Source organism: Embiotoca jacksoni, unplaced genomic scaffold, assembly GCF_022577435.1.
Source record: "Embiotoca jacksoni isolate LCO1_2020_lvr unplaced genomic scaffold, fEmbJac1.0.p SCAF_26, whole genome shotgun sequence".
NCBI lineage: Eukaryota > Metazoa > Chordata > Actinopteri > Embiotocidae > Embiotoca > Embiotoca jacksoni.
In genome coordinates, this window is record NW_027185377.1 from 5,731,496 (window position 1) to 5,757,616 (window position 26,121).

Genomic DNA, 26,121 nt, shown 5'->3' on the forward strand with positions numbered 1-26,121 from the left:
CTCCATGTGGCACTAATACTCAGCGGTAGTTTTTACATCTGCTCTGAATGTGCTTTAAACATGACCAGATCACACGGCCTACACAAACGTACACAAACCCACATGACGTGACGAGTTATTAAAATACGCGGCCACCACTGGGTCCTTGGCAGGTATTTTATTTCATATATAGACGCTTTCTGTAATCAAATGTGAGTGCAATCAAACAACAGCAATACAAACATTACCAATGCAGTCTGAGAACCAGGAACAGGGTTAAAACAGGGAGTTCACTCACTCTACACAGCGAGCAGCTAGTAACCTCATGGACAACATTAAAAAAATAAACAAAAAAAAAAACAAAAAAAACCTTTCCTCTGTCAGGACAGTCTGCTGTCATGTGCACCTCCAACCGTGATGGTGGGGAGGCAGGAGGAGAGAGCCCATCGGACCCCTCCCCCCTGCCCTCCCCCTCTTCATACAGGAAGTCCAACCAGTGATACAACAACCGCCCCCCAACCCCCGACCCGACCCGACCCACCACCCCGAAGCCACGAGTCCAACTTGCACTCGGCTCTTCAGTGATAACCTCCCATTCCACCCCCCCACCCCAACCCCCTCCCCATCATGATTATCATCGTCATCATCCTAATAGCATCAACAAAAATAAAATCCAAATCATTTCTCACACGGCAGGGGCCTATCAGTGTCCAGAGGTCCTTCGAGTTTAGTCAGTCTCAACCAATGGCTGTCCATCCCGGTCGATTAGAAAACCACGTAGCTGTACATGTAGAACCAAAGTCCTCATGCAGTGCCCTGCGAAGGTGGCACATCACATACGTGCACAGGTGGAAGTGGGGGTGGGTGTTTATGGTTTTGTGTCTGTGTGCGATAGAGAGAGTATGTGTGTGTGTGTGTGTGTGTGTGTGTGTGTGTGTGTGTGTGTGTGTGTGTCTGTGTATGCGTGTGTCTTTTAAGAGGGAAGAAGCAAGGGTGTTAGGCAATTATCAGACCCAGGAGCACAAAACAAAAAGTCCAGGAGAAGAGGAATTACATACAAAGTCTTTATCCACCAATTGTCTCCTCTTGGCCCTCCTTGAAACACTCTCACACACAAACGCTCTCTCTCTCGCACACACACACACACACACACACACACACACACACACACACACACACACACACACGATAGGTCCTCATGTCATTGTGAAGTCAGGTGTTCAATGTCAACATTCAAGAAAAGAAAAAAACAAAAAACAAAAACAACAACAACAAAAAAAAAACACCTCAATGGTAAAAATCATCTCTACCGTCACAATGCTTCAGTTCATAAAATCTTGACATTTCTCAGAGAAGTGATTCTGTTTTTCCTCCAGGTTTAAAGCAGTATGCGTGTGTGTGTAGTTGTTGTCATTGTCGTCTTTGTCCCACTGCTGCAAACACACACACACACACACACATGCACAACCAACATACGCACACTCACGCACTCCAGCACACACCACATGTCCTCTTTTAGTGGAGAAAGACATGGCGCAATGGAGAGACACTCCTCCTCTGGGTGGATGCACAGATCACCGGGAGGAGAAGGGGGTTGTTGCCACGGCTACCAGGGGTCTTCCAGCTCAGCGGCATTCTGGGTGGGTAAAGAGGAAAGAGATGGGAGAGAGAGGTGCGTTAGGTTCGCCGTTCCCGCGTCCCTCGCCAAACACAGTAGTTACTTAGAAAACTGCTCCTGCTGCTTTAAATCAAGTTTGAAGCTCTCTCCCCGTTTCTTATCTGCTCAAACTGAATGGATAATGGTGGAAGACAGTGATATTCCCCAGCCCAGCCTGTGCGTTAACACAACCTCTGATGACTCACCTTGCGGAGAATCACGAGGCCAACTGTCAGACTGAAAAACAGGGGAGGAATGGAGAGAATGGAGTCCCTATAGTCTACGCCAGCTTCCCTCTCGCTCCTCACCGCCAGCTCATGCAAATGCAGCGGCAGGCGTTTATTTTGAGGTTTGAAACCCGAGAGCTGCTATTGTTTTAAAAAAGGGAGACGACAGATTAAGGTATCTTCAAGCAGCCGAGACAAAATTACGAGTTTAGGCTAAAAAAGCTGACAGGAGGAGAGCGAGGAAGGTGAGGATTTATTTTCTGCTTTAGCTGTTCCCAAAACACTTCACAGCCAACACAGACACGTATACAGCACATTAAACGGAGTAAGGACACTGACCAAATTCCACTCGCAGTTTCAGGAAATGGCCCTGTATCAAATGCCACCATACTGCCCGGAGACTTTAATGATCGTTTTGAATGAAATCAAATCACTTTTGAGTGTGAAAAATTAAGACTTTTAAAAAAAAAATAATAATAAAAAAAAAAAAATTGTATAGCTTTTTGTATCCTGTTGTCACAACCCTGATCTACACATTTGCAAGGTGACATGTTTGGTACAGGACCAAAACACACACAAAAAAAAACAAAAACACCTAAACAGTCAGTTTACAGTGAGAGACACTCATACATTTGACACGAATCACGGCATTATAACTCAAATCCTTTTTATTTGTTTATTTGTCACTCGCAGGACTGATTTGTCCCACATAACGGCATACAAATACAACTCATACATCCACAAACACGCATACATACGCACAGTGTTTAGCACAACCTCCCCTCCGATGGTTAAGTGATTTAAGATATTGAAAGGATAAGTGCAGTGCATGCATTACCAGAGTTCCCTGGGTATAGGGCGCTTACACAGACTCACAATAACCTTCCTCTACCTGCTCTCACTCTCACAGAATAAACGGAAGCAGTCCGTTTCCATCCGACTTTCACAATGCCGCGAGGAGACTGTGTCGTTTTGAAGATGCAACGTCATCACGTGCGAGGAATGAAATAAGCTGTGTGTGGGCTTTTTAAAACGAGTCGCGAGGCTCACGTAGCCACGGTTAATATCAGAAGTGGGAGTTTAATGAGAACCTAATTCGTTAATTCCAGCTATACTGTGAACTGATGACGGATACACAACCGTCTCCGATAAAACGTACGACGTGTCGTCCACGTATACTTCACTGTGCAGGTGCTAATCCTGGCGTTTGAGGTCTGAGCTGGACACCGAGGCTCAAAGTGCCCACGGCGGACCTTGATAATAACATGACATCAGCCGATGACATAGATGTGTGACTTCAGTAATGTGATATCGGAGTGAACTTTTTTTTTTTGCTACTATTTGACGGACCAATATGTGGACGAAACCCTTGTGGTCACGATCCCACGTGGAGCGCCGCCTCCAGGTCAACAGTTCGTGACGGAACCGCTGAAACCAAAACAGTCCGTCAGACACGGCTGTCGTCCGTGCGATTAATGCAGCGTGCTAGAATCTTAACAAAATAAACGTCACCAAATTAGGAAACTAACATGATAAACACTACATACCAAAGGTTAGCATACCTACTAGACTTCAGCATGTCAACATTCAACAGGTTTTAACAATGTTAATTGTAGGAATGTTTGACAAAAGAAGTATGAGCCTATGGGAACCCCCAGAGGAAAGACCACAATGTTACTGAAAGTAAAATGTTTCATTGTTTCTATGGTGACCCAGTTTTTTTTGTTTTAAATTACTTGTCAGGTTCACCTTCATCTGTCTATGTGCTTTGCAAGAATTGCTGTTCTTTTAAGAGCAGCTGTGCTTATAATTGAATGCTAACAATAGCATGTCACCAATGACACTTGTTCTCAGTTCAAAATCTAGCTGCATCACGCTAACACGCCGTTGATAGCCTTTCAAATCGAGCAATTGTTGACACAAATATGAGCCACATCATACAATGTAATGCTTGGTCTGACAAAACTACATTTTTGTTCTGGCGCCACCGTTTTCCATCTGATAAGTTTGTTGTCTGGAATGCAGTGCACGATTACAGCCTTACAAGCTCGCTAGCGTTGCTATAGACTTAACAGAGTCACTGACATCCACCTGAATAACAACAACCAGGAACACATTTTAACCTTTATGGCTGCTTAGAGGCAGCAGTTGAAAAAAAAAAAGAAGAAGTGGTGATGTGGACGAAGAGGTTTTTTTTTGGTTTTTTTTTTTTTAAGCTCCTGGTCTGGACAGCCTAACCTCACTGAGCATGCTGATAAATGCGTTAACTCCCAAATGTTACAACCTATCAGAAATACTAATTTCAGTAGTGATGATGGGTCTCTTGCTCGGTCACTCAAACTCATGCAGACAGACAGACACACGAACACACACACGAACACACACACACACACACACACACACACACACACACACACATATACATATACACAAAAGAGTGTGTTCCGAGTCTGTAGATGGAGTAGGCCTGGAGACAGAGCAGTTCAGAGCGTCTCGTCTCCTTTTTTTCTTTGTCAGTTTTGTCCACTGTAAGCAGGAGTGGGAGGGGGGGGGGGAGTGAGGCTGGGAGCTAAGATGGGGGAGGGAGGGGCTGCAGCCAGAAGCAGATACTGGTAAATGTAGGCCATAGAATGCAAAGGTTCACTTTGGCTTCACCAGCCGCCTTTGCATGTAATAAATTGTTATTCGCTCTTTTCTACTGTAAACATCAGTCTGTGCGGTCAAGTTGTAAAAGTGACTGGCGGGTTTGGGAATCCAAGCCAAGGTGGTCAGGAGGAACAAAAAGGAAAGAGAAAAGAAAGAGTCCTCATTAGGTGGAAGGTATATATGTGTCTCGGAGACAGAACTTGAATAGACGGAAGGGCCATGTAATTGAATAACCACGATACTGGCCAATGTGCCTATTCAAGCTCTGTGACGAGGGAAAGAGGAGGAGAGGTCAAAGCGCATCTGACTCGAGCTCTGGGTGGGTATGAGGGTGGGTGCTCAGTCAGAGGAGGGATCAGACTTGGAGGCAGGTGCATCTTGGCTGGCCTCCGGCTCTGCAATGGCGGGTGAGGGTGGGGGCGAGGGGGGAGAGGGAGGGGAGGCGGGCTGCTCCTGGTCGTCGTCGTCATCATCATCGTAGGTCCTCCTGCTCTCCCCTGCTCCCTCAGCGTCACTCTCCCCCCGCAGGTGGTAGGCAGCCAGGGACTCCTCCAGCACCGAGCGGTACTGCCCCCGGTGGTGAAGGCGGAACTGCCGCAGAGCCTCCAGCAGATGAGCTGCCGTGCTGCCACCTCCCTCCTCACTCTCCTCCTCCTCTCCCCCCGCACAGGCCTGAGGTGACACGCCAGGGTCAGACTCTGCAGGCACGCTCCACGGTCAAAAACACACACACACACACACACACACACACACACACGCATGCACACGCACGCACGCACACACACACACGCACGCACGCACACACACACGCACACACACACGCGCACACACACACACACACACACACATCTAACAGCACAATACTCACATCATTGTCACACAAATATCTACCACACAGTAGCGTGATAATGTCAGAGACATTCTTGCACCAGTCGGGCAGGCCCATGCAAGCGCTACCTTTGACCCTGTGACCCAACATCCCTTTGTGATATTCGCTGTGTGGTGTAACAGAAGTGAGGGGGGGTGTGGAGGTAGGGGGGGGGGGGGGGGGGGGGGTCGGTCGGTCGGTACCCACACAGCCCAGAGAAAAGAGCCTGGAAGTCAAGACTCCACTAACATTATCATAACAGATACACTCATGTGCATTTGTTTACACACGCACACGCACACGCGCGCGCACACACACACACACACACACACACACACACACACACACACACACACACACACACACACACACACACACACACACACACACACACAGTCATCCTTGCCTGATCTCTTACAAGACACTTGTAAAAATGCCTCCAGCCTTCACAGCTTTCCAGGTAAGATTCTGGATGTGAGATTTCTTCTTTTAACTACACACACATTTCCTACAACATTAACAAGAGTTCTGAATGGAGAGAAGCTGCGTGGAGTGACTTATATTATGCGTAGCTTTGGGAATCAAGATTTTTAATCGTGGTATTTTTTTTTATCTCTTGATGGCCACCTCATGTGTGTAGTAATATGTTAAAGTCCCAGTTTTGTGACATTTTAGTGAGCTCTAACATTTATTTGGATTTAAATATGCAAAAGCATTATTTCTGAGCAAGCTTCATCTGAAAAATATCCAAAACAGAATAACGATGCCAGGAGAGCATCAACAAGTGAACTGACTTCGTTTACATCTTCATTTTTGTTTTTTAATGTACACACGAACATTTGTCTCTGCAAAACTTATCTTAATCATAGTCCGTCTAGTCGTTCCAGTTCGTGACTTAAGCTCAGTTGGTGGAGCGGGTTGCCCACTAATTGTAAGGTTGCCGCCATAATCATCAGTTCCTCCCGTCCACACGCCAGCGGTCGCTCCGGGGCGGCGAGCACCTTGCATGGCAACTCTGACACCATTCGTGCATTCAGATGCTTCTTGGACCAGGTTCATGAAGCATTCTGTACGGTGAAATTGACGATTTAAAGGGCATGCGTCTATAGCTGAGGAGTTCAACAGGTTTTCTGAGGTCTTACTGTATATCCTGTGTCAATGATAAATACAAAATTGAGATGGAGCACGCGGCCTCGGAGCTTTTCAACGTGGAATTCAGTCAATAGTTTCACCGAGCTTGCCAAGGTTATTCTGTTTCAGTCTATCCTCCGCCCTCGTTCACACTTAAATCACACACACACACACACACACACACACACACACACACACACACACACACACACACACAGGAGAGCGTCCTTGTCTGGGCTGGTGAGCGTTTATGAGGTCATGTTGAGGGAGGGTGAAAGGTCAAAGAGGTGAGGGGTTCAGAGGGAGGTCAACTCACCCCTTCCTCTTCTCTGTGAGGGTTCAGCTTGTTGTACACCGCCTCGATCACGCTCCGCCTGCAAACACACAAACAGCACACGGCTCGCTGCTTAGACGAGATGAAACACTCCCAACATAATACAGTCCCTGTTCATTCTTAGCAAATGTATATTGATTGAGGATTTAATGGAACTAAAAAAAAAAGCAACTCAAGTCGATATACGAGAATCCACCCCGAGTGCATAAAGAGACAACAGAATCCTTTTTATCCATGCGCGCTTTGGAAACATCTGATGGGCATTATCCGCATGTTTTTAAGTTTTTAAATTGCACTTGTGGTCCATGTTGTTAGTGCATGCAGCTGCTGTGTGGGCGCATGCTTTGCTCAATGTGACCAAGGCTGTGGCAAACAATTTGTATTTTTGATTATCAGTTAATCCTCCAATTATTTTCTACTGGAATCATCTGAAGATAGGGAAAAATGCTGAAGACAATTTTTCACAGTCTTAGTTGGCTTCTTTAAGTAGCCTTTAAAACAACTCTAAACCCAAATATATTCAGGTTGATTGAATCTAAAACAAAAAAACAGCAATTTTTGACATTTAAGAGGCCGAAACCAGAAAATCGAGGGGGGGGGGGGTTATTTTAAAAAAAAATTGTCATTCGATTCATCAATAAATTGTTTGAGCTCTGAATGTGGTATTCTATACATCTGCTTTTTTCCCCAATTTAAAAAATAATCAAGTAATGGTCGTATTATTAACATGGCTGATTCTGTAATTTTTTTAAAAGGACATTGTATTTAAACTGGCTTCAACTATATTGTATAATGTCAGATCTCCTGAACATTGTCATATTATTTCAATTCTTATTTTAACTGCGGTGATGACTCAGTTAATTGCCACAGAAAAAAAAAATATTGGCGAATTAACTGAATTGCAAATATTTCCCTGGTTGCAGTATCTGAAGTGGGAAGATTTTCTGTATTCTTCATTCATTTGACATTAAACTGAATAACTTGAGGTTTTGGACTACTGGTCAAATAAAAGAAAAGCTATTTTAATACGTTGCCTTGAACTGTGCAAAATTATTGTTGGCATTTTCAGCTGTTTTCTAACATTTATAGGCATCAAATTATATATAAAAAAAATAATCAGCAGATTAATTGATAATAAAAATAATCATTGTTACAGCATCATTGATTACAGCCATATTTACAGTATACGTTTTATCTTTTTAAGGAATATTCATGCTGCCTCGTATGCTTAATAACTTTGTAACAATCATAGGACATTTACTATAAAATTAAAGGTGTTGAAATGTGATCGTTAATTTCACAAGTTACCAATAACAACAAATGACATTATGATTTCTGTTCATTAGGACGCAACATCCTGCTGATAAGTTTCTACGCAATAACAAAACAATCTATGTGGATAGTCTCGAAAGTCAGATAATATTTATTGTTATGTTTTATGTGTATAAAATGCAGTTCAGTGTGTATTTACTTGCTGGCCAGGCCTCCACCAGGTGGAAGGTTGGGGATGTTTTCTGTGGCAATGCTCCTTAGGACAGACACCAGGTCAGGGACTCCCGCTTCTCCACAGTTTCCCAGAAGCTCTACAAATACAAAAAGGGCAAGGACTTTGTGAGAGGTTACACCTTGAATGAGGGGAGATTATAGTATATGATTTACACTGAGTTTTGAGATTTAACCACCACCTTTGACTATGGAAGCAGAGAAATCACGGGTGGTGGAAAAAAAAAAAAAAAATCAGATACATCACTGCTTACCTTTTTCCAGCACCACTCTGTAGCAGACTGACTTCCAATGTTTGCTCTACCTAAAGAATGTTTATTTTGTCCTGGTTATGTACACAGTATCTGAGCACAGTATGTGGCCACTTGTTTCACTTTACCTTTTGCAAAAACAGTTTCGACAAAATCATTGAAAGACTTCGTGAAAGAACAGGGTTGGCTTTGTAACTACAACCTAACAGTTAAAAGTACAAACTTGGTGTATATGGAAAAATAGGAAAGATGATGGCGGAACACTTTTTTTGAAATATTTATTTTCTTCCTCAGACAACATTTAAACTAATAAATGATCAATTCTTAAGGCTACCCTACTCTTTACCATGGCAAATGTGTGTGTGCATGTTCAAAGTGCTGACCCTCAACGCGGGTTTCCAGGTATTTATCCAACTCTTCTTCCTTCTTCACAGCCTCCTCCGAGATCTTGGGGGCTCCGGGTAAACAGACCAACACAACACTCATATTGTCCCTGCTCCCCTGCAGAATGAAAAAAGACAAGAGTTAAATCAAATCTTCGTAGTGTTTAAGGTATGCTTTGTGAATGGTATTTTTCCAATGACACAGGATACTGAAACACATAATATTGGCCATGTTTTGATTCTCTAACCCTGACTGACACGGGGCTTCAGGCAGTCACAATGCCCCTATTCTTGTTTAAAATAAATTCGGGGCTTTCCTTGTCAACATAAATAGGCAACTCGCCAGCAGTTAAGAGTTATTTTCACACAAAATGAAAGAAAAAAATAACACCCAATCAAACTTTCTGCTGGAAAATGATTCAAACAATTTTAGCATGCAAAATCTACATTTAGATGATTTGGGAGATTTGTTTTTATATTATGTAAACAAGCTAGATGGTTAAACTTTGAACACAGAAATAAAGCTCCCCAGTGGAGCACTCAGAGAGCTAGTCGTTGTCTAATAGCACTTTGGAGCTTTTTTTTTTTTTTTTTTTTTTTTTTTTTTTTACGAGCAATTTCTGTTTTGTTCGCTAATGGGTGTTCCAACACAATCTGCCATACTGCCAACTGTTTAACATTATTCCAGTGACCTGCAGGTGGCAGTAATGTGTGGAGATAAGCAGCAATGTACTAGTAAAGACAGGGAAGAAGAAAATTCCTAGCACGTAAACATGGATGTAAACAATGCAAGTCTAAAGCCGTTTTTCAAAAGAGTCTTGTTTACAAGAAAACACCACAGCCTATATTTACAGTATATGCTGCTTTTTCTTGTGTTGCTGCTAATTAATTAATTGGGCGATTATTTTCTGAATTAAAGGACTACTCAGTCTATTAAACCTCAAAAAACAATCAGGAATGTCCAAAAGATTTGAGCAGAACATTTTAAGAAATAGCGGAGGCCATGGAAGTAAATTTTTCGTTGGATGTGAAGTTATAATAATGTAATTTCAGTCATGTAGAGTTTTTCTTAATTAATAAGTGGGAAAAATATTGATCATCCTGATAGCCTCATGTTCTCCCTCTGACATTTGAAGGCAGCATTATCAAAAATGTGTCATTTCTGCAAAAATAAAAATGATCAAAATAGTTGCTGACTAATTGTCAATTAACTAATCCATTAAGCAGCTAATTGCTTCAGCTCTAAATCTTTCATGATAAACTTCAAACGTTTTTATTTGACTGGCATTATACAGCAATTATTAGCTGTTCAGTCTATGACTGGAGGGCCATTGTACACATTGTACACCTTGTGGTGTTAATCGCAATAATTTGGCACTTTGTGTATGTACTGAAAAACTAATTACCAGCCCGGCTGGTGACTGCTGTGATTACAGCAGCTGACCACGAGGGAAAGTCCTCGTGACAGCATGGAGAGAACTAAGAGGAGGGAATAGATCCGGCCGGGCCTCCAATGATCTGGCACCTCATAGCACCTGCAGGAAGGGCTCCAAGCAGTCCCACTGCACCAAAACCAAGCTACGCCTACAGGGAATGGAACGAAACCCCGAGAGTCTGCGAGAGCGGAAGACAACTCACAGGCGGATCTCTCGGCTACAGACCCTGGAACTGAAACGACCAAGAGAAGGATTGACTCGTGGTTCATTGGCACGGAAATGACCAAAAGAGGGATTAGCACATCAAGGAGGACACGGGCTCAGTGGGGGAAGGAAGGGAAATGCAGGTTTGTTGTTGTGTTTGGCAGAAGGTGACCACAGCTAAGGGCCTCAAAATACATCAAGGGAGGAAAAAGTGCTTGTCAGAAGGTCTGCAAGAGAGTCGCATTGACCAGTACTTCCTGAGTACTTGACTTCAGTCAAGACAGTCGACTGAAGTCCAGCAGCAGGTCGAAAGCCAGGATATCAATAGTACCCAAGAGGACAGTGGTGCCAGTACTGAAGAGAGGGGTGTGAATGAGGTCAAACCAGGTAGTGAGATTGAGTGAATATAGATTTAGTAGGGGTGTTAGAGAGATTGAAAGGGACAGCAGAGGCTAAATTAGAGAGATTAGGAGATGTTATCTACCAGTTTTGTGTTGATAGATTCAGGGTATTAATGAAAAGGAAAGAACATGTTAAAGAGGTAGGTCAATCAAGAAGACAGAAAGAAGTAGAGAGGTTAGTAAAGGAAAGAAGGCAGCTAAAGATGCAATGAAGGAAGGCAACTGAAAAGAAAATGAAAAGGAATTGAGGTGTTACAAATCAATTTGTAGTACTTAGGAGGGCAGAACATTTGAGGAGAAAAAGAAGGAGATGGGAAAGAGTTATGGTCTCCTTTTTTAAGGAGCCATCTTGCTTTGTTAAGAGGTTGTTTAATAAGGAAAGAAGTGGACAACTAAAAGCATTAAGGAAGAAGCTTGAGGAATACCTAAGAAAACGAGACTCGGACGTAGGAGACGACAGAGAGATCGGCCTCCCATCAGATATGTCATCATTAGGTGGAAAAAAATATAAAATAGCCCACCAACAGGCGAGGTGCAGGCAGTTGTCAGGCGTGCAACGGCTTCATCGGCCCCCGGGTCAAATGGGGTCCCCCACCGGCTATGTAAAAGTGCACCTGACGTATTTGGGTTCTTGTGAAGGCTATTTAAGATGATATGGAAAAAAAAACAAGTGATACCGAGGGCATGGCATAGGGCAGGGGTGATACTTTTTCCTGAAGAAAAAGAGTCAGCAGAATTAAGTCAGTTGTCTACTGAATGTCGAAGGGAAGATTTTCCTTCGTAAGAGACTGGCAGGTTACTTGGAGGGGGATAAGCTGATTGACCCTTCTGTGCTAAAAGCTGGAATTCCAGGTTTTGCAGGTTGCATAGAACACGTTAGTGTAATATGGCATCAGATTCAAGCAGCTAGGAAAGAGAAAAGAGACTCGCAGGTAGTGTTTTTAGCACTAGAAAATGCGTTTGGTTCAGTGCCGCACAGCCTTATCTGAAATGTGTTTAACGTCTTTAGGTTGTCAGGAGAGATAGATAACCGGGTAAAGGAGGACTTTCGGGATACCAGGATGTGTTTTACCACCGCTGACGTTACCACAGCATGGCAGAGGTGGGACACGGCGCCATCTAGCCTAATAGAGGAATTTAAGTATGCCAAGGTTGCAGTTGGAAGGAAGCAAAGAAGAGGTAGTAAGGAAGTTGGCACCGGCGTTAGGGACAGGAAGGAAGTGGAACGCAAGGCAGGCAGTGGTAAGACAGGCAGAGGTCGTGGGTTGGGTGCAGCAAGGAAGGGGTGACTTTGGTCTGAGCACAGGGGGCCCAACGTAAAGTGAGGCTGGCCCTGCAGAAAGGAGGAAGCTAGGAATTGATCAGGTGCGTCGTGAGGAGGAGGCAGAGAAAATATTGTTCAGGGTGAGCAGGGACAGTGGGTGCTTCAATTACCACACAACCCACCAAACAGTGGGTAGGTAAGGATGCAGCCCGTGCATTATGCTCAGCGGTAGGAACTGTATAGCACATTCTGTCAGGCTGTAAGATTAGTTTGGCAGCAGGTAGGTGAGCATGGAAGCATAACCAGGCACTGATGCGCTTGGCTGCTGCCATCGAGAAGAGGAGAATGGAGGTAAAAGCAGGGAAGAGTGGAAATAAGACAGCTATTAGTTTTGTTAAGAGAGGGAGAGGAAAGCAAGGGAGGAAAGGGCCCACGGCAGGCAAGCTCTTAGCGTGTTAAATGAAGGTAGGGGACTGGGAAATGCAGGTACATCCGGGTAGGGAGGTTGCGATTCCACAGGAAATAAGTTGTACCAGCCAGAGGCCAGATATTGTGTTGTGGTCAGGTCGTCAGCAAATAGTATATTTCATTGAGCCGACAGTGGCATGGGAAAATATTATTGATGGGGCGTGTGAGGGGAAAAGAGAAAGATATTCCGAATTCGTGGTTGAGGTAGAGGGGGCCGGGGGTGGAGCGCAAGAGTGCGTCCAGTAGAGGTAGGTTGTCGAGGGTCCATTGCGTGATCAACAACAGCACTATTACAGGAGCTTGAAATCTGAGGACGGAGCCTGCAGCAGGCAGCTGGCGGAGGCAGCTCAACAAGAAGGGTGTAGCAGGTACGACTTTGTGGCATGTATGATTTTGTGGCTTTAAGAAAAGATAACGTTGCCGAAGTATTTAGGCACAGATATACTAGTTTCGATGTAAAAGAGCAGTGGTGGAGTGAGTATTGAGGGGAGTAGATCTGAGAGGCCGGGACTCCATGGGCCGAACGCAACGTAACACTGGTGAAGGTAGGTGCCCTCTCGATAACCGATAAGTAAGATACCGCGCACTCTCACCTTGTTGCTAAGGCTTTGTACTAGGTGGTTTCCTACTTTGGCGTATGAGCAAAGCATAAAATAGAATGCTGTGAATCAGTGAGACGTTTGGCAGATAGTAATATGGAGTAAGTTGAACTTGGCACTTTGTGTGTACTTTAAAACCATCACATTAATTGGCATTTATAGGACCCACATAGAGCCCTGGCCTTCAACCAAATGGACAGTCACCTTGTCATTACCCTGTAAAAGTCAATGTGGTCACTGTAACTTTCTGTAAGGGTACTGTGTCACATACATCACAAAAGGCAGTGGCAGCAGAGCAGATTTATGACAGCGTGTGGCTGTTACTTGAGATAACGCGTCCAGAAAGGTAAAAATAACTAAGCTGCTGCGCACTCCCTGGTTCTTGGAGTACATAAGACAAAAAAATAAGTGATACACTGGAGGCTAAATTCTAAGACACGGACTGGTGAATGAGTTCTGCAAAGGCGAAGGGCAATTCTTGCTTTATCTTAAATCGATAGCTGAGAAGGCGAGTGGACAGGAACAGAAGCTGAAGCGCTAAAGCATTATTCACCATCTGATATCTCCCGCGAGATGTTACATTTTTATTGAAAATGTTTAAAATCTTAGATGTATATCAGTTTTGCAACGTTGACATGCAGTTATCCATCATTTAACTTGGGTATAGTTAAAATGATGCTGGATATTCGATTCTTACTAAGAAAAATTGACTGTTTTTTTCTAAGAATCAGAGGTGAGATTTGAGGAGAATTTATAAACGGATTACTGCTCTCCACAGTCGCCGAGATATTTCTAGTCCTAATTGCAACACGGTTCTTCCCTATTCACTGGATTTCACCTACAATTCAATCCTAAAGTAAAATTTTGCATTCAAAAATCGAATTTTATTCAAAATGTGCGGCAGCTTACCTTATGCAGACAGGTGTCCACCACTGAGTTACAGACCTTCTCCAGGTCGTCACACACTTGCAGTCGTGAGCGGACAAACTCGCACAGCTCCTCGTTGGACATGACGTCCCAGATTCCGTCACACGCCAGCACCACAAACTCGTCTCCTTCGGCCGCCCGCTCCAACACGCACACCTCGGGCTCGGGGCTCACCAGCTGCTCCGTGGGGCCCTTACCATCCACACATTTGTAGTCGTAGTCCCCCAGGGCCCGGGACACAGCCAGGGAGCCGTTTACCCTCTGGATCATGACCGAGCCGCCAGCATTCTGGATGCGCTCCTTTTCGCGTGGGTTGCAGGGCTTGTGGTCCTGGGTGGAGAAGCCTACCTGGCCGTCCCGACTCAGCAGGGCCCGCGAGTCGCCGCAGTTAATGAAGTAGAGGTGGGACGGGCTGAGCAACACGCACACGGCCGTTGATCCGCTGCGGTCCAGGCCCTGCCGCAGGTCAGAGAAGCTGCGCATGTACTCGTCAATGTTCAGGAAGCCCGAGCGGATGCCGTCCTTCACGCCCTCCACGGAGCTGGGTCCTGAACCGAAGTCGGGCCCTCCTGACAAGATGTGCTCCAGCAGGTGGCCGGAACAGTAGTTGGCCACCCGGGAGCCTGCGTGACCATCGTAGACAGCAAAGAAGGACCAGTCGGTGAGTCCATGGGGAAGGCCCACCACCGCTGTGTGAGCATCCTCCATTTCCACCCGCCAGCCCTGCATGGAGCTCAGGCCATAGCGCAGCCCGTTGCCCTCTCCGTGGGCACTATGTTTCTCCGTCTTCGGCTTGTCCAGGAATGCACCCATTGCTGCCTATAGCTGTAGATTGATCAAGGGAAAGAAAAGGAAGAAATAGGGAAATTAAACCTTTTAAATTTGAATTACCATTACCAGCAAGAACAGAGAAAGTAATCTGTCCCTTATCCAGTTCAGCCACTTTCCCCATATTGCACTACTGTACAATAAACAAGTTGCATACACTCATACGTTCTCCGGTCTTTTTTCCAAAGCAGCACAATATTTAAGAGGGCTTGGTGTCTCCTCATACAAGCAGAAAAAACACCAACTATCGCGTCTTCCATTCTAAAACTTTCCAAAACCCAAATACAACTTGACACGCCAGGTCGTTGGCGACAACTTGTCCCATCAAAAGTTCTCAAACAGTTTCGCCTCGTTGCAAATCTTTGGTCTGAACTGGGCCTAAAGTATCACGTTATATTCTATAGTCTATAATAATACGCTTGGTCCTATAAATCTCTATGAAAATCACCCGTTTTTGATGTCAGTAGTTCAGTGGGCTGCTTCATACTGAGTGCAGAGTGCTTTTAATTACTCATTGGAGGTTGAGAGCCAGTGATCCTGAGAAGACAAAGATAGCCATGGAGGAACCAGAGAGTTGAGGATTACACTATAGCTGTAAAGCTTCTTTGAGCACACACAGCCTCTTTCACTCTGAACACAAGGTAACTAATACTATTAGTTAACTTGTTGGCAGGAAACAAGAGTGTGACATTTACTGACTCGGCAAGGTCTGAATTTTTTTTGCCTGCCGAGAGCTGGATGGAGATGAAATCCGACTAGTCGTTTTTGATCTTTGCCTCTACAATCAACCTTCTCAACCAAAAAAAAAACCCCTCTGACCACAAGTTAATCAAAATCAACGGGTTAATTATTGATGTCGATGCAGTCAAGCAGGCAGACGACATCTTTGGTCTGCTGTAGGGTAAAAAAAAAACGTGTGTGAAAGCTGTCTGTGTTTTAGGCTATACAACTTTTTTTTTTCCTGGACAACTGCACTGTTGTTCCTTCTCATTGCCATGCGGAATACTGCCTTGATCCCTCACCCTCGCTTCTGGAACTATTTGATTACATTTGAAAATTATATTTTAATAGAACATGTAAAAAAAAAAAAAAAAAGAAGTTACTATTTTGTTTAATTTTCTTGGTATTTTAAATGTGCCCCATTTATTGTGTAAAGTACTTCGCGACTGTGTTTTAAAAGGTGTCGTACAACTAACGTATTATTATTATTATTACTATAAAATACAGACATTACAACACACAACACGATACAACATGAGGAACATGCTTTGGCAAGACGTCTGATGTGGAAATAAATTTGTAGATTCGGTTTCAGCCCTCAAAAGACAGAGTGGAGCTGACGTTGAAAAGGAAATCCAAAATAAGAATATTCTACCCGACTACACTACATAAAATAGCTGTAAAATTCCCCGTGATGTTTTATTTCTAAAATATCACAAAGAATATGTTTTTGGTTAGTATTTTTGTCGCACCTCCGGGTCCTCACAAAGGCCACAGTCTTCATATGTTTAACCGCCTTTCACCATGTCTGCACCATATTTCCCCAGCATACCGATCAATTCGGACTTAAAATGTCAGCAACTGCAACAGTATGGAGCTACTTACAGTACGCATTGCTCGGCGTCTGTTGTGACACTTGCGAGATCTCGAAATCAATGAAAAGCGATCAAAACCGAAGGCGCCCCCTGACGACACAGCAATTTTTCGCTCCACATTACTTCCCACATGAGCGCACACGCGGCATGACAGGCATGTGCCCAAAAAAGGCCGAGTACATGCACGCAGCGACTACAGCTGGTTTCAGAAGAACGTGTGTGTGTGTGTGTGTGTGTGTGTATCTGTGTGTGTGTGTGTGTGTGTGTTTGTGTTTGCTGTGCGCATGTGTGCAGTGTCGTAGTCTATGTGCGAGGAAAAGATGATCTATAAATACGCCAGGCCGGTTTAGGTTTCATGACCAGGGTGAGGCAGTGGGCCACGCCATTCACATTTCTACTGCTCTCCTGCTTAATGACTATACGATCAAAATCTCCACCCCCGCCCCCACCCCCGCCCTACCCGCCCCACCCCACCGGACGTACAGTAGACTATATTTTCATGTGTCGTGTATGAGAGAAAGACAAATCTGTTATGCTCACCGGCAGTGATTCTCTCTAAAAATAAAACAAACACAGTGCCATCGCCTAGCAACCACCCACCCTGCAGTGCAAGCATCCAGGCTAAGCTTCATTCAGCGACATCCCCCTCTCCATGTCTTTCTCTCGCTCGCTCTAAGACTAAGACACACACACACACGCGTGCGCACGCACGCACACACCCACACACACACACACACACACACACACACACACATGCGGTAGCGAGAGGAAGGGGGAGTTGCATCATCCATCCATTAGAGCAGTTGCAGCAGCCAGACCCTGAAAGGAGACGTGCAGACTGCAAGAACACATGCAGATACGTTGAGATTTCTCTGGCAGACAATGGTACAACAGTTTGTTGGGAAATCTCACACACGCACAGAACAAAAAAACAAAAACAAAATTGTTTTTTTTTTAAAAAGCCCAGAAAATATCTCCACTGAGATCAGACTGAAACCAGGAACTCTCAACCACTTAACCTCCTCAAAACTGCTGTCACCCGTGCTGTAACCACAGATCGAAACTAACACCCCCTGACGCTAAGACACACGTCTGCCAAAAACCACTGGCTACGAACAGGGAAGTGGAAGGTCGGCGATTACACGGCGCTGCAGAGACCAAATGCTGCTCTGGGAGCAGATACATTCGCACAATACGGCTCACGCTCTCCTGGAAGCGAGGTTAACGCACAGCGCTCAGCGCCATCCATACGTACACATTCATATGCAGCAGGTCGGTGGGGTTCGGCCCAGTAGGTTCATATATCACTTTCTAGGTAATGTGCTACACCTACAGACAAAACAACCCGGGATGTTGATTTCTAGATTTTCTAGTTTGAGGATCTGAGTGTTTGAAATAAGCGCTCTATTCAAGACCCTACATTTGGAAAAAGATATTTCAAGACTTTTCTCCAGGAACTCCAAGACCTCCGCGTTGCCGCCTACGTATCAGATTTTGTCGAGCGATACAAATTGCCTGGTGCTGCTTTAATGACAAAAACTGTTTTCCTGTCTGGATTAATAAAAGAGTCTTCATGGTGAGCGCTAAAGCGGATGACACTACCAAGAAGACTGAAGAGGACAAAGGGACAACAGTCGATCGCACCGTATCAACATATACAGGTCATGAAGACAACAGTCGCGTAATAAAAAAAAATAATAATAATAATGACCCAATTACTACCGTTTAGTGACTAAAAACACGGGCTGTCGGCCTAAAAATAATCCTCTGGGTGTAATTTATTTTTGGTCTGTTCGTTTGTTTACCTCATCTGTAATTTATGAGACACATCAAGCCTACAACTGCGGAAGAGCCCCCACCCGTCCGTACGTCCAAGTTCAACTTCAGGTCGTATTTTATTTATCCACCACGGCGCAGAGTCCGAGCCTCTCAAACCTGCTGGAATCCTTCAATATCAATTTCGCTTGGATCTGAAACAGAATCTCAGAGAACCGATTCTGAAAATTGCACAAACAAACCCCTCTAATATAGAGCATTATTAAAAAATATGAATGTTTATATTAAGAATAGACCCAAAAAAATCAGTTACATGAATGCATATTCTTTTCAACAACAAGAAGTCAACATCAAGATACTCTTTCTTTCAATTGATTTTGGGATGTATGAATCGATATCAGATTAATCAAGAGAAGATTGATTTGAATCGGAAAATTTATTTTTGGGGGAATCTTTGGGAAGAATCTAAACACGTGCAATATTTTTGCACAGTAATGTTTGCTAAGGGTGTTATGCTGACAAAACCAAACCCTCTACTACTGGAGACGTAACGGTATTAACAGCACAGCAGATCACTCCCTTCACACAAAACGACTTCTGTTTTATAAATGATATTTGGCAGGTCAAGTTGGGAGAAAATTGCACTTTCACTTCCCTTCTCAGAGACAGAAGACCGTAAGCAGTTAGCCTTTTTAAAATAGAGAAGATGTGTATTTTCATTAAGAATTTCTGTTCTTTTTCCCTGTTCATCAGACAGTTAATCGAGATCACATAGCTTAACCATTATTTTTCACGTGACATTTTAGTGCTTTGGCAGCCAGTTAACTGGACTACGAACCTGAAGTGACTTCTTTCTTATTTTGTGAATCAGATTGGAACTGAGAATCGATTATGAATTGAATTGTGATACCAATAACTTGAACTGAATTGGGAAATTCATGTACATAATATTTGATCTTTCAAGTGTAATAGGTGCCCTCTCGTGTGATTGTCTTATTATGGGTGTGTCCAAATTCAGGGTTTATATCCTTTGAAAGGACCTGACGGCTCAGGTGAATGTCCTTTGTAAATGTCACAGTCTTGCGACCAATGGGTGGGCAGAGACTCGTGGAGTTTAGAGAGGGAAAGTGTAAACCACTTTATTTTCTCTAGTTAGAATTTGCAGAAGTCTCCTTACTGCCCCATAAGCAGACTATTTGTAGGTGCTACAATTTTCCAGATGTTTCCTAAACACCTCACATTTGGGCTATTGATTTAAAAAGAAAAGAAAAAAAAGAACAAAATACGGCATTTTCGTGTTAGATTTATCTCATTTACAACTGAATGATTTTATTAGGCTGGGCAGACAACAGAAGTAAAACCCATTTATGGGAAACACCGTTATCAACACCTACAAGCAGCTAAAAAGAATATAATATAATATAATCAGTGGCAATTTTGTATGTCGTGGAGCATCAAGCCTTTTCTCATCACTCTAGTCCACATATTGAACTTCGTGACTGATGTCTACCTGAAAAACACCTAATAAATGGCAAGGTCATGTGATACGTTTCCATATTTACATTGTGAAGAGAACCATGTGAATGCGCCAACCCAGAAACGACTGCGGGGGGCCGTGAGTGTGGATTGCAGAGGATAGACCGGGTCACATTTCACAGCCGCATTTGGAGGAGCCTCTGGAACGGGACAGCCTCGACGAACCGCGGTGACGTATTCGGTCTTGAAATACGGACTTTGGAGCAGGCAACCCTGAACTAGGACGCAGCGCGTGTTGTGTAATTGGTCCCCTTGCTTGACAGTAATGACTTCTAAAGCCACATCTTCCCGGTATAGCTGATCACACACCCAAACGTGACTTTACGTATTTAAATACGTCTTCTCTATGTTATCTGACACTCTTTAACGAAGGCTCCTGCTAACGGCACCTTTAACCCTGACCTTGCCGTGCCTCCATTTTTACATTTCTTTTACCACACACACACACACACGGAAGAACAAAGGTGCACAGTTGCTCATCTCCCCTTTGCGCACATATCTGCAGCAAATTACTTCCGAGATTGGCATTACGATGAATTATAGCGGAAATCCCTCCAGTACATGAAGCTCAAAGACCAAATTTGACACTTGAGAGGTATTTTCAAATAAAACGGGTGTTTTTAAAACTAGGCTTGTGGTGACATTGGTACATTTCTACAATCCTTAGTGACAAAAGCACCAACATCTCAAATGAGGAGACCAACAACCAACAAGCCACAAAATCACAACTTACAACTTCATGAGACTCATAAAAGTCCGAGGTGGAACCGCATGAAGAGAGAGGCCATTAAGGCTGAAACTTTGGTTTATTTTGATTGTCACATGACGTAGGAGTCGTAGAGCATGCCTTTAAATGTCTTGTTTTGTCTGACCGAGAGTTTCAAACCCAAAGGTATTCCATTTAAAAGAACATAGCACAGAAAAATCCGCAAACATTCATTTTTAATGAGCAGGGACAAGCAAGTATTGGACTCTCCATTCAGGCCAAACACAGCTCGACTGCAGCCCTGACATCGAGCTCCTAAAAATCTTAATGGAACCGAGATCGCCGTCCTTCACGGGTGACTCACAGACTAAAACAAAGATTATCTAGGTACCATGATATCATCAAGAAATCCAGCTAAGCCTTTTATCGTCACAACGACTAAATAATGTCACATAACAAGGAACCAGTGTCAAAGAGTAGTTATAAACCATGGCCAGACATATAAGGGGAATTTATGGTTTCTTGTGTCGATCTAAATTTCCTTTTTTGTTCAAATTACATGTATATACACTGGGGCTGCAACTAGCAAATGTTTTTATTATCGCTTCATGTACTAATTGTATTCTTGATTGATCAATACCTGTCACAAATGTCCTTTTACCTGGCTGACAATACAAAACCCACAGACATTCTGTTTGCCATCAGGAATCTGAGTTTTTGTTACGGCTGCTTGAAGTAGCTTTAACAGTTAATTTTATGCAAACACATATCGACATTTATTAATTCTCTATAAATAGCAAGACCACAGTAAGTAGCCCTAAACATTTTGTATCGTTGCATCAACATTAATAACCAGTATCGCCTCTTTCTTACCCTCTTTGTGCAACAGTTTATATTCCAAGAATATTTAATAAATGCACGTAGCGCAAAAATATATATCTGCATGGCACGCTGTGTTAGCCATTTGCATTCAGGCTGATGATGCCTTGCTTGTCCTAAGTGAATAATCTACGTAAGCAAATGAGAAAGCTGCAGTCAAACCGATTTAATCCACTAAAACAGTGACGCTTGTCACAGCGAGACTTTTATTGAACCAGAGCAAATTTCTACTGGCTCCCACAGCAATGTAGTTTTCAAAAGTCCCTTCTGACGCCTACAGTTTCACCAGTGCACAGCTTAGACCGATAAGATCTGTTAAATACTAAAATAAGCTTGTTGACTGTCTCAGTCTCCTACTGACATTGTGTTTCATCTGCTCCTCGGTCTTTACACAGTGACTGCTGACTCAGATAAGATTATCAGCTATTGAACTCCTCCTGCATCTTACTAGCAGGACACGGGCTCAACACCAAGTGATGTCATACGCTGGTCACCTGTGCACCTTATCGCAATCTGATATCCTGGAGAAGGTGACTAGGGTGGCTAAGTTTCAACACGGCACGATACAAAATTGATGATGAAATTTACCACAAGCCGTAGCATCGGTAACAAATCTGCAACATAGCGGGGGCAATTTAGATAATCATCTGATGATCACATAACATTTCCAAACTGATCTGCTCGCACACTTGGGCCTCTACACGTGGGGAGTCAAGAGCGTCACATTCAGCATAAAATCTTGGCAATTGTTCTTTTTTTCCATGGAATCAGTGCATCAGAAACTGAAGTACTTTTTGCATTACTGCCTGCTCATTAATAAAAAATAAAAAAAAAAAAGTTGGCGCAGAATTCATCATTTTGGCAGGCTAGAGGATACTCTTGTTTGGAAAACGGGGTAAACCCTAAACGCACGAAAAAAAAATATCCTATTACGATATTGGAAAAAAAAAAACTATTAAGAGAAGATTAGTAGTACGTTTGTTTACTGACCTGATTTGTTGCAAGGGTGCATCAGAAACATTTCAAATAAACTTTTGAATACATGCAGAAGAAACAGTAAGACAATATTTAAGAAGTGGCAGCATTTAGCATCTAGCTGCCAGTTGCTCAGTGCATCAAGAACAAATGCTCTTACACCCAATTCAAGGAGCTTTTTTTTTTATATTATCACTTCAGCAGAAAAGCTTTAAAAACCATGTCCAAGTCAGGGTTGATCGTATGCGCTCCTGTAGGCCTACACTAGTTAGGAGTTAACAACCAAGCCTATGTTTATGGCCAGAACAAGCCCCAGTACATTTTACACAGCTTCCTTGGGTCAATGAACCTGCAGATCTCTTTTAAGGCCTGGAATATAATGCAATATGTAGAAAATATTTATAAAAAAAAAAAAAAATATGAATGTGGCATCTGACTTTGCTGTAACGTCAATCAATCAACCAAGACATGGGAAAAACAAACTCAGAAATGCACATCAAACCAAACCGTTTGAACAGTCAACAAGCGAAACAATGAATAAAGTTCAACACCAATACGTACGTTTAGCTCGGCTTCAGTTACGTTTGACTGTTTCGTAGCGTTAAGACACCAACTGAGCTTTCTCAAAACACATTCAGTCACGCTATTGATGGTTATATACTTAAGATTTTTTTTTTTTTTTTTAGAGCAGTGGAGAATCGGTGAAGTGTTGGGAGGAGCACTGCTGCTGTCGCAGTGAAATGCAACTGAATAAACACCGTGAACCAGTTAAGAGACTATCACTGGTATCCGTTTTAATTACACGTTATACCTTCTTGCCTGACTTTACGGGCTTCAACTTAAAGACACTTTCAAAATTGTAAAAAATAAATAAATAAAAAAATGTAAAATTAAAAAAAAAAGAAAGAGGGGCCTTAGGGTTATAATTGCCCTGCATACATACACGCAAGAACACACAGTACCTGCTGGCACTGCATGCATTATCGTTAAAGACACACGCTTTGATGATTAACTCCGGGCATTATTATTATTATTATTATTATCGCTACGTAGATAACGCTACCAATAGAAATTAATGGGACCTTCTCGGCAGTTGGTTTAAAAAAAAACCGATATAACGTTACACAGATAAACCACTGATACGACACAACAACAACAACAACAACAACAAAACAACAAAAAGTCCGCTAACGCTGTCATTAGCCGGTTATAGCTCGCGTAGCTATAACGTTAACCGTGCTTAGATTAGCTCGCTTTCGGGACCGCCGGACTTTTGAGCACCGGAGGCCAACAACGGCGTGTCGTTAAAAGACTTCACCAAAAAAAATAAAAAATAAAAATAAAAAAGAGTCCGATATTAATTTAAATGAGCTTCATTCAAAAAAAAATTAAAAAAAATAAATAATAAAAATCGGTTGCTAACGTTGCCAAGTTACTGTGAAAACTTCAGAGGTCAGCTTTTATTTCTGGCTTTGTTGTTGTTGTTGTTGTTTACGTACGTTTAATAACACAACGCGGGTGCGCACGACTGATTTGTTTTGTTGTTGTTGTTGTTGGAAATGCGTTTTGCGGTAAAAAAAAAATAAAATAAACGACCGACCGACCGGACCACATGCTTTGAACTCCCTCCCGGTGAACACGGGGTCCGGGGCCTACCTTTCGCCTCCGCCGTTTGTTGACGCGATGCTAACGTTAGCCGGCGGTGCTAACTTAACAGTTCTCTTAGCGGGGGGAGGAGGTTGTCAAAAACTCGAGCTAACGACCGCTTACTTACGTTTTCCTGCTGCTGTCGGCGAACGTTGATCCAATCTTGATTTTCTTTTTATATATATATATATATATATATATATATATTTTCTTTTCTTCCTTTTGCTGGAACTTCCCGCTTTCGTGTGAAAAGATAAATGTCGTTAACCTAGCTATCTACGGTTGGGGGGGGGGAGGGGAGGGGGGAGAACGTTAGCTAGCTTAGCTGTGTTGTTGTTGTTTCCTTATTTGACCAAAAAAAAATAAAAAAAAATAAAATATATATATATATATATTTGTGTATATATATATATATATATATATATATATATATAATCGAGATTGGCCTCAGATGAGCGGCGATAATTCCTTTCTCGGTGGTTCCCTGCTTGGACAGCGTTGATTTTTACGCATGTTTGACGCCAGTTCTGTCTTCTCACAAATAAAACGAAGATAATTCCGATCGTTCCAGAAACAAATATGGACACTGAGAGTTTGGTTGTTATTATACAACACTGACAAATCCAGCACTTTCCTCCATTGAAAGGCCACAGAGCTATCCTTCGACTTTGGGTGCTGAACAAGAGGAGGTGTTATTTTTGGCACCCGCGCAGTGATTGGTTACCACGGCCGGGGCAGAACGTCGGCTAATTGGCCGCTTTCTTCTGTCAGTCAGCTCTGCCCCTATCCCGTACTGCGTTTTCATTGGTCCGCGGCGAAGTTACTGCGACGCGCTCGGATCCGCAAGGGGTACACTTGTAATTGTTATTGGCGTACACCGATGCGAGTCTGAATAGGCGGAGTCAGCCTTGAAAGAGGAGCGTTTAACTCCGAGGCGGAAGTTTAATTAGCCTCATATTACCGAACGAGACTTACAATATTTGTTCAACAAGACGTAGCGACACTTGAGGTAAAACAATTTGGTTGTCTTCCATGTTTGAAAGTTACCGCACACGAGCCCGAGTGCTGTGGGGTAAATAACAAGCGCATGCGAAGTCAAGTAATGGCATGGATGATTGAAGAGTCTCTAACAGTAGGAGGAATTGTCACTTTTCATGAAATCCGTTGGTAGTTTTGCTCTTTCGAGGATTTTTTATTTTTTTTTACACATATTTACTAGGCTTTAGTCACTCCCCTGCCACTCCATGTAGCCTAAAGAGCACAAATCTTTTCTCAGGTAAAACAAATTATATCCAATATATCTATATATGTATGTAATCTAAATGGTTGAGAAAGTGAACTTCACTGTTAAACCATCTCTTCATTAAATGTAACCACATCTAAAGATTTCTCTTAAATATTTTAAATTAAACCAATCTCTAGGATTTCAACTGGGCTGAATATGTTTACTGTGTACCGTGTTTCACTTCTTATCTGGTTTTCAACATGCAGCTACACCTTGTCAGGGACAAACTGACACTTGAACATTGGCCAATGCATTATTGCATGACAAATGGCATTTTTTTTCTATACACAAAAAAAGAAAACCCACTTATCTTGCACACCTATTGGAATGTCAAAGGGGATGATAATAATAATAATAATAATAATAAACTTTATTTGTATAGCACCTTTCATACAAGAAATGCAGCTCAAAGTGCTTGGAATGGTAATTATTACTCAAACTTTCTTTTATAATAACTACTTGTGGAGTCTTATACCCGCTGCACTTTATTGGATTTTTTTTTTTTTTTTGATATTTTTTTCAGAGGAAACTCCAATTTAAGTGCAGACATCTTTTCAGGGAAAGACAACATATACCTGCAATAACTACAAATGAACACTGTGCTCACAGTGGATTA

General features: G+C 42.9%; 1 protein-coding gene across 3 annotated transcripts; it reads right to left on the reverse strand.

Moving 5' to 3' along the window:
* Window positions 1–595: 595 nt before the first annotated feature.
* Window positions 596–24,903, reverse strand: ppm1bb (protein phosphatase, Mg2+/Mn2+ dependent, 1Bb). 3 transcript variants are annotated; one of them, XM_069160319.1, is made up of 7 exons: window positions 24,348–24,903; window positions 14,261–15,103; window positions 8,980–9,097; window positions 8,314–8,425; window positions 6,825–6,882; window positions 1,843–5,181; window positions 596–1,615 (listed from the first exon to the last, which is right to left on the reverse strand). In XM_069160319.1, exons 2-6 carry the CDS (start codon window positions 15,089–15,091, stop codon window positions 4,849–4,851), a joined length of 1,452 nt encoding a protein of 483 aa, XP_069016420.1. In that variant the 5' UTR covers window positions 15,092–15,103; window positions 24,348–24,903; the 3' UTR covers window positions 596–1,615; window positions 1,843–4,848. The 3 variants fall into 3 exon arrangements, with proteins under 3 accessions (XP_069016420.1, XP_069016421.1, XP_069016422.1); XM_069160320.1 differs by lacking the exon at window positions 24,348–24,903 and adding an exon at window positions 16,712–16,777; XM_069160321.1 differs by lacking the exon at window positions 1,843–5,181.
* Between the last annotated feature and the right edge of the window lie 1,218 nt (window positions 24,904–26,121).

Bases quoted from the DNA above. Each gene is read 5' to 3' on its own strand.
- ppm1bb (XM_069160319.1), bottom strand. From the start codon at position 15,091: ATGGGTGCATTCCTGGACAAGCCGAAGACGGAGAAACATAGTGCCCAC. The intron at 6,883-8,313 runs GTAAATACACAC...GTGTGTTTGCAG, and splicing joins GGTGGAGGCCTGGCCAGCAA to GCGGAGCGTGATCGAGGCGG. The intron at 5,182-6,824 runs GTGAGTTGACCT...GTGTCACCTCAG, and splicing joins CTCACAGAGAAGAGGAAGGG to GCCTGTGCGGGGGGAGAGGA.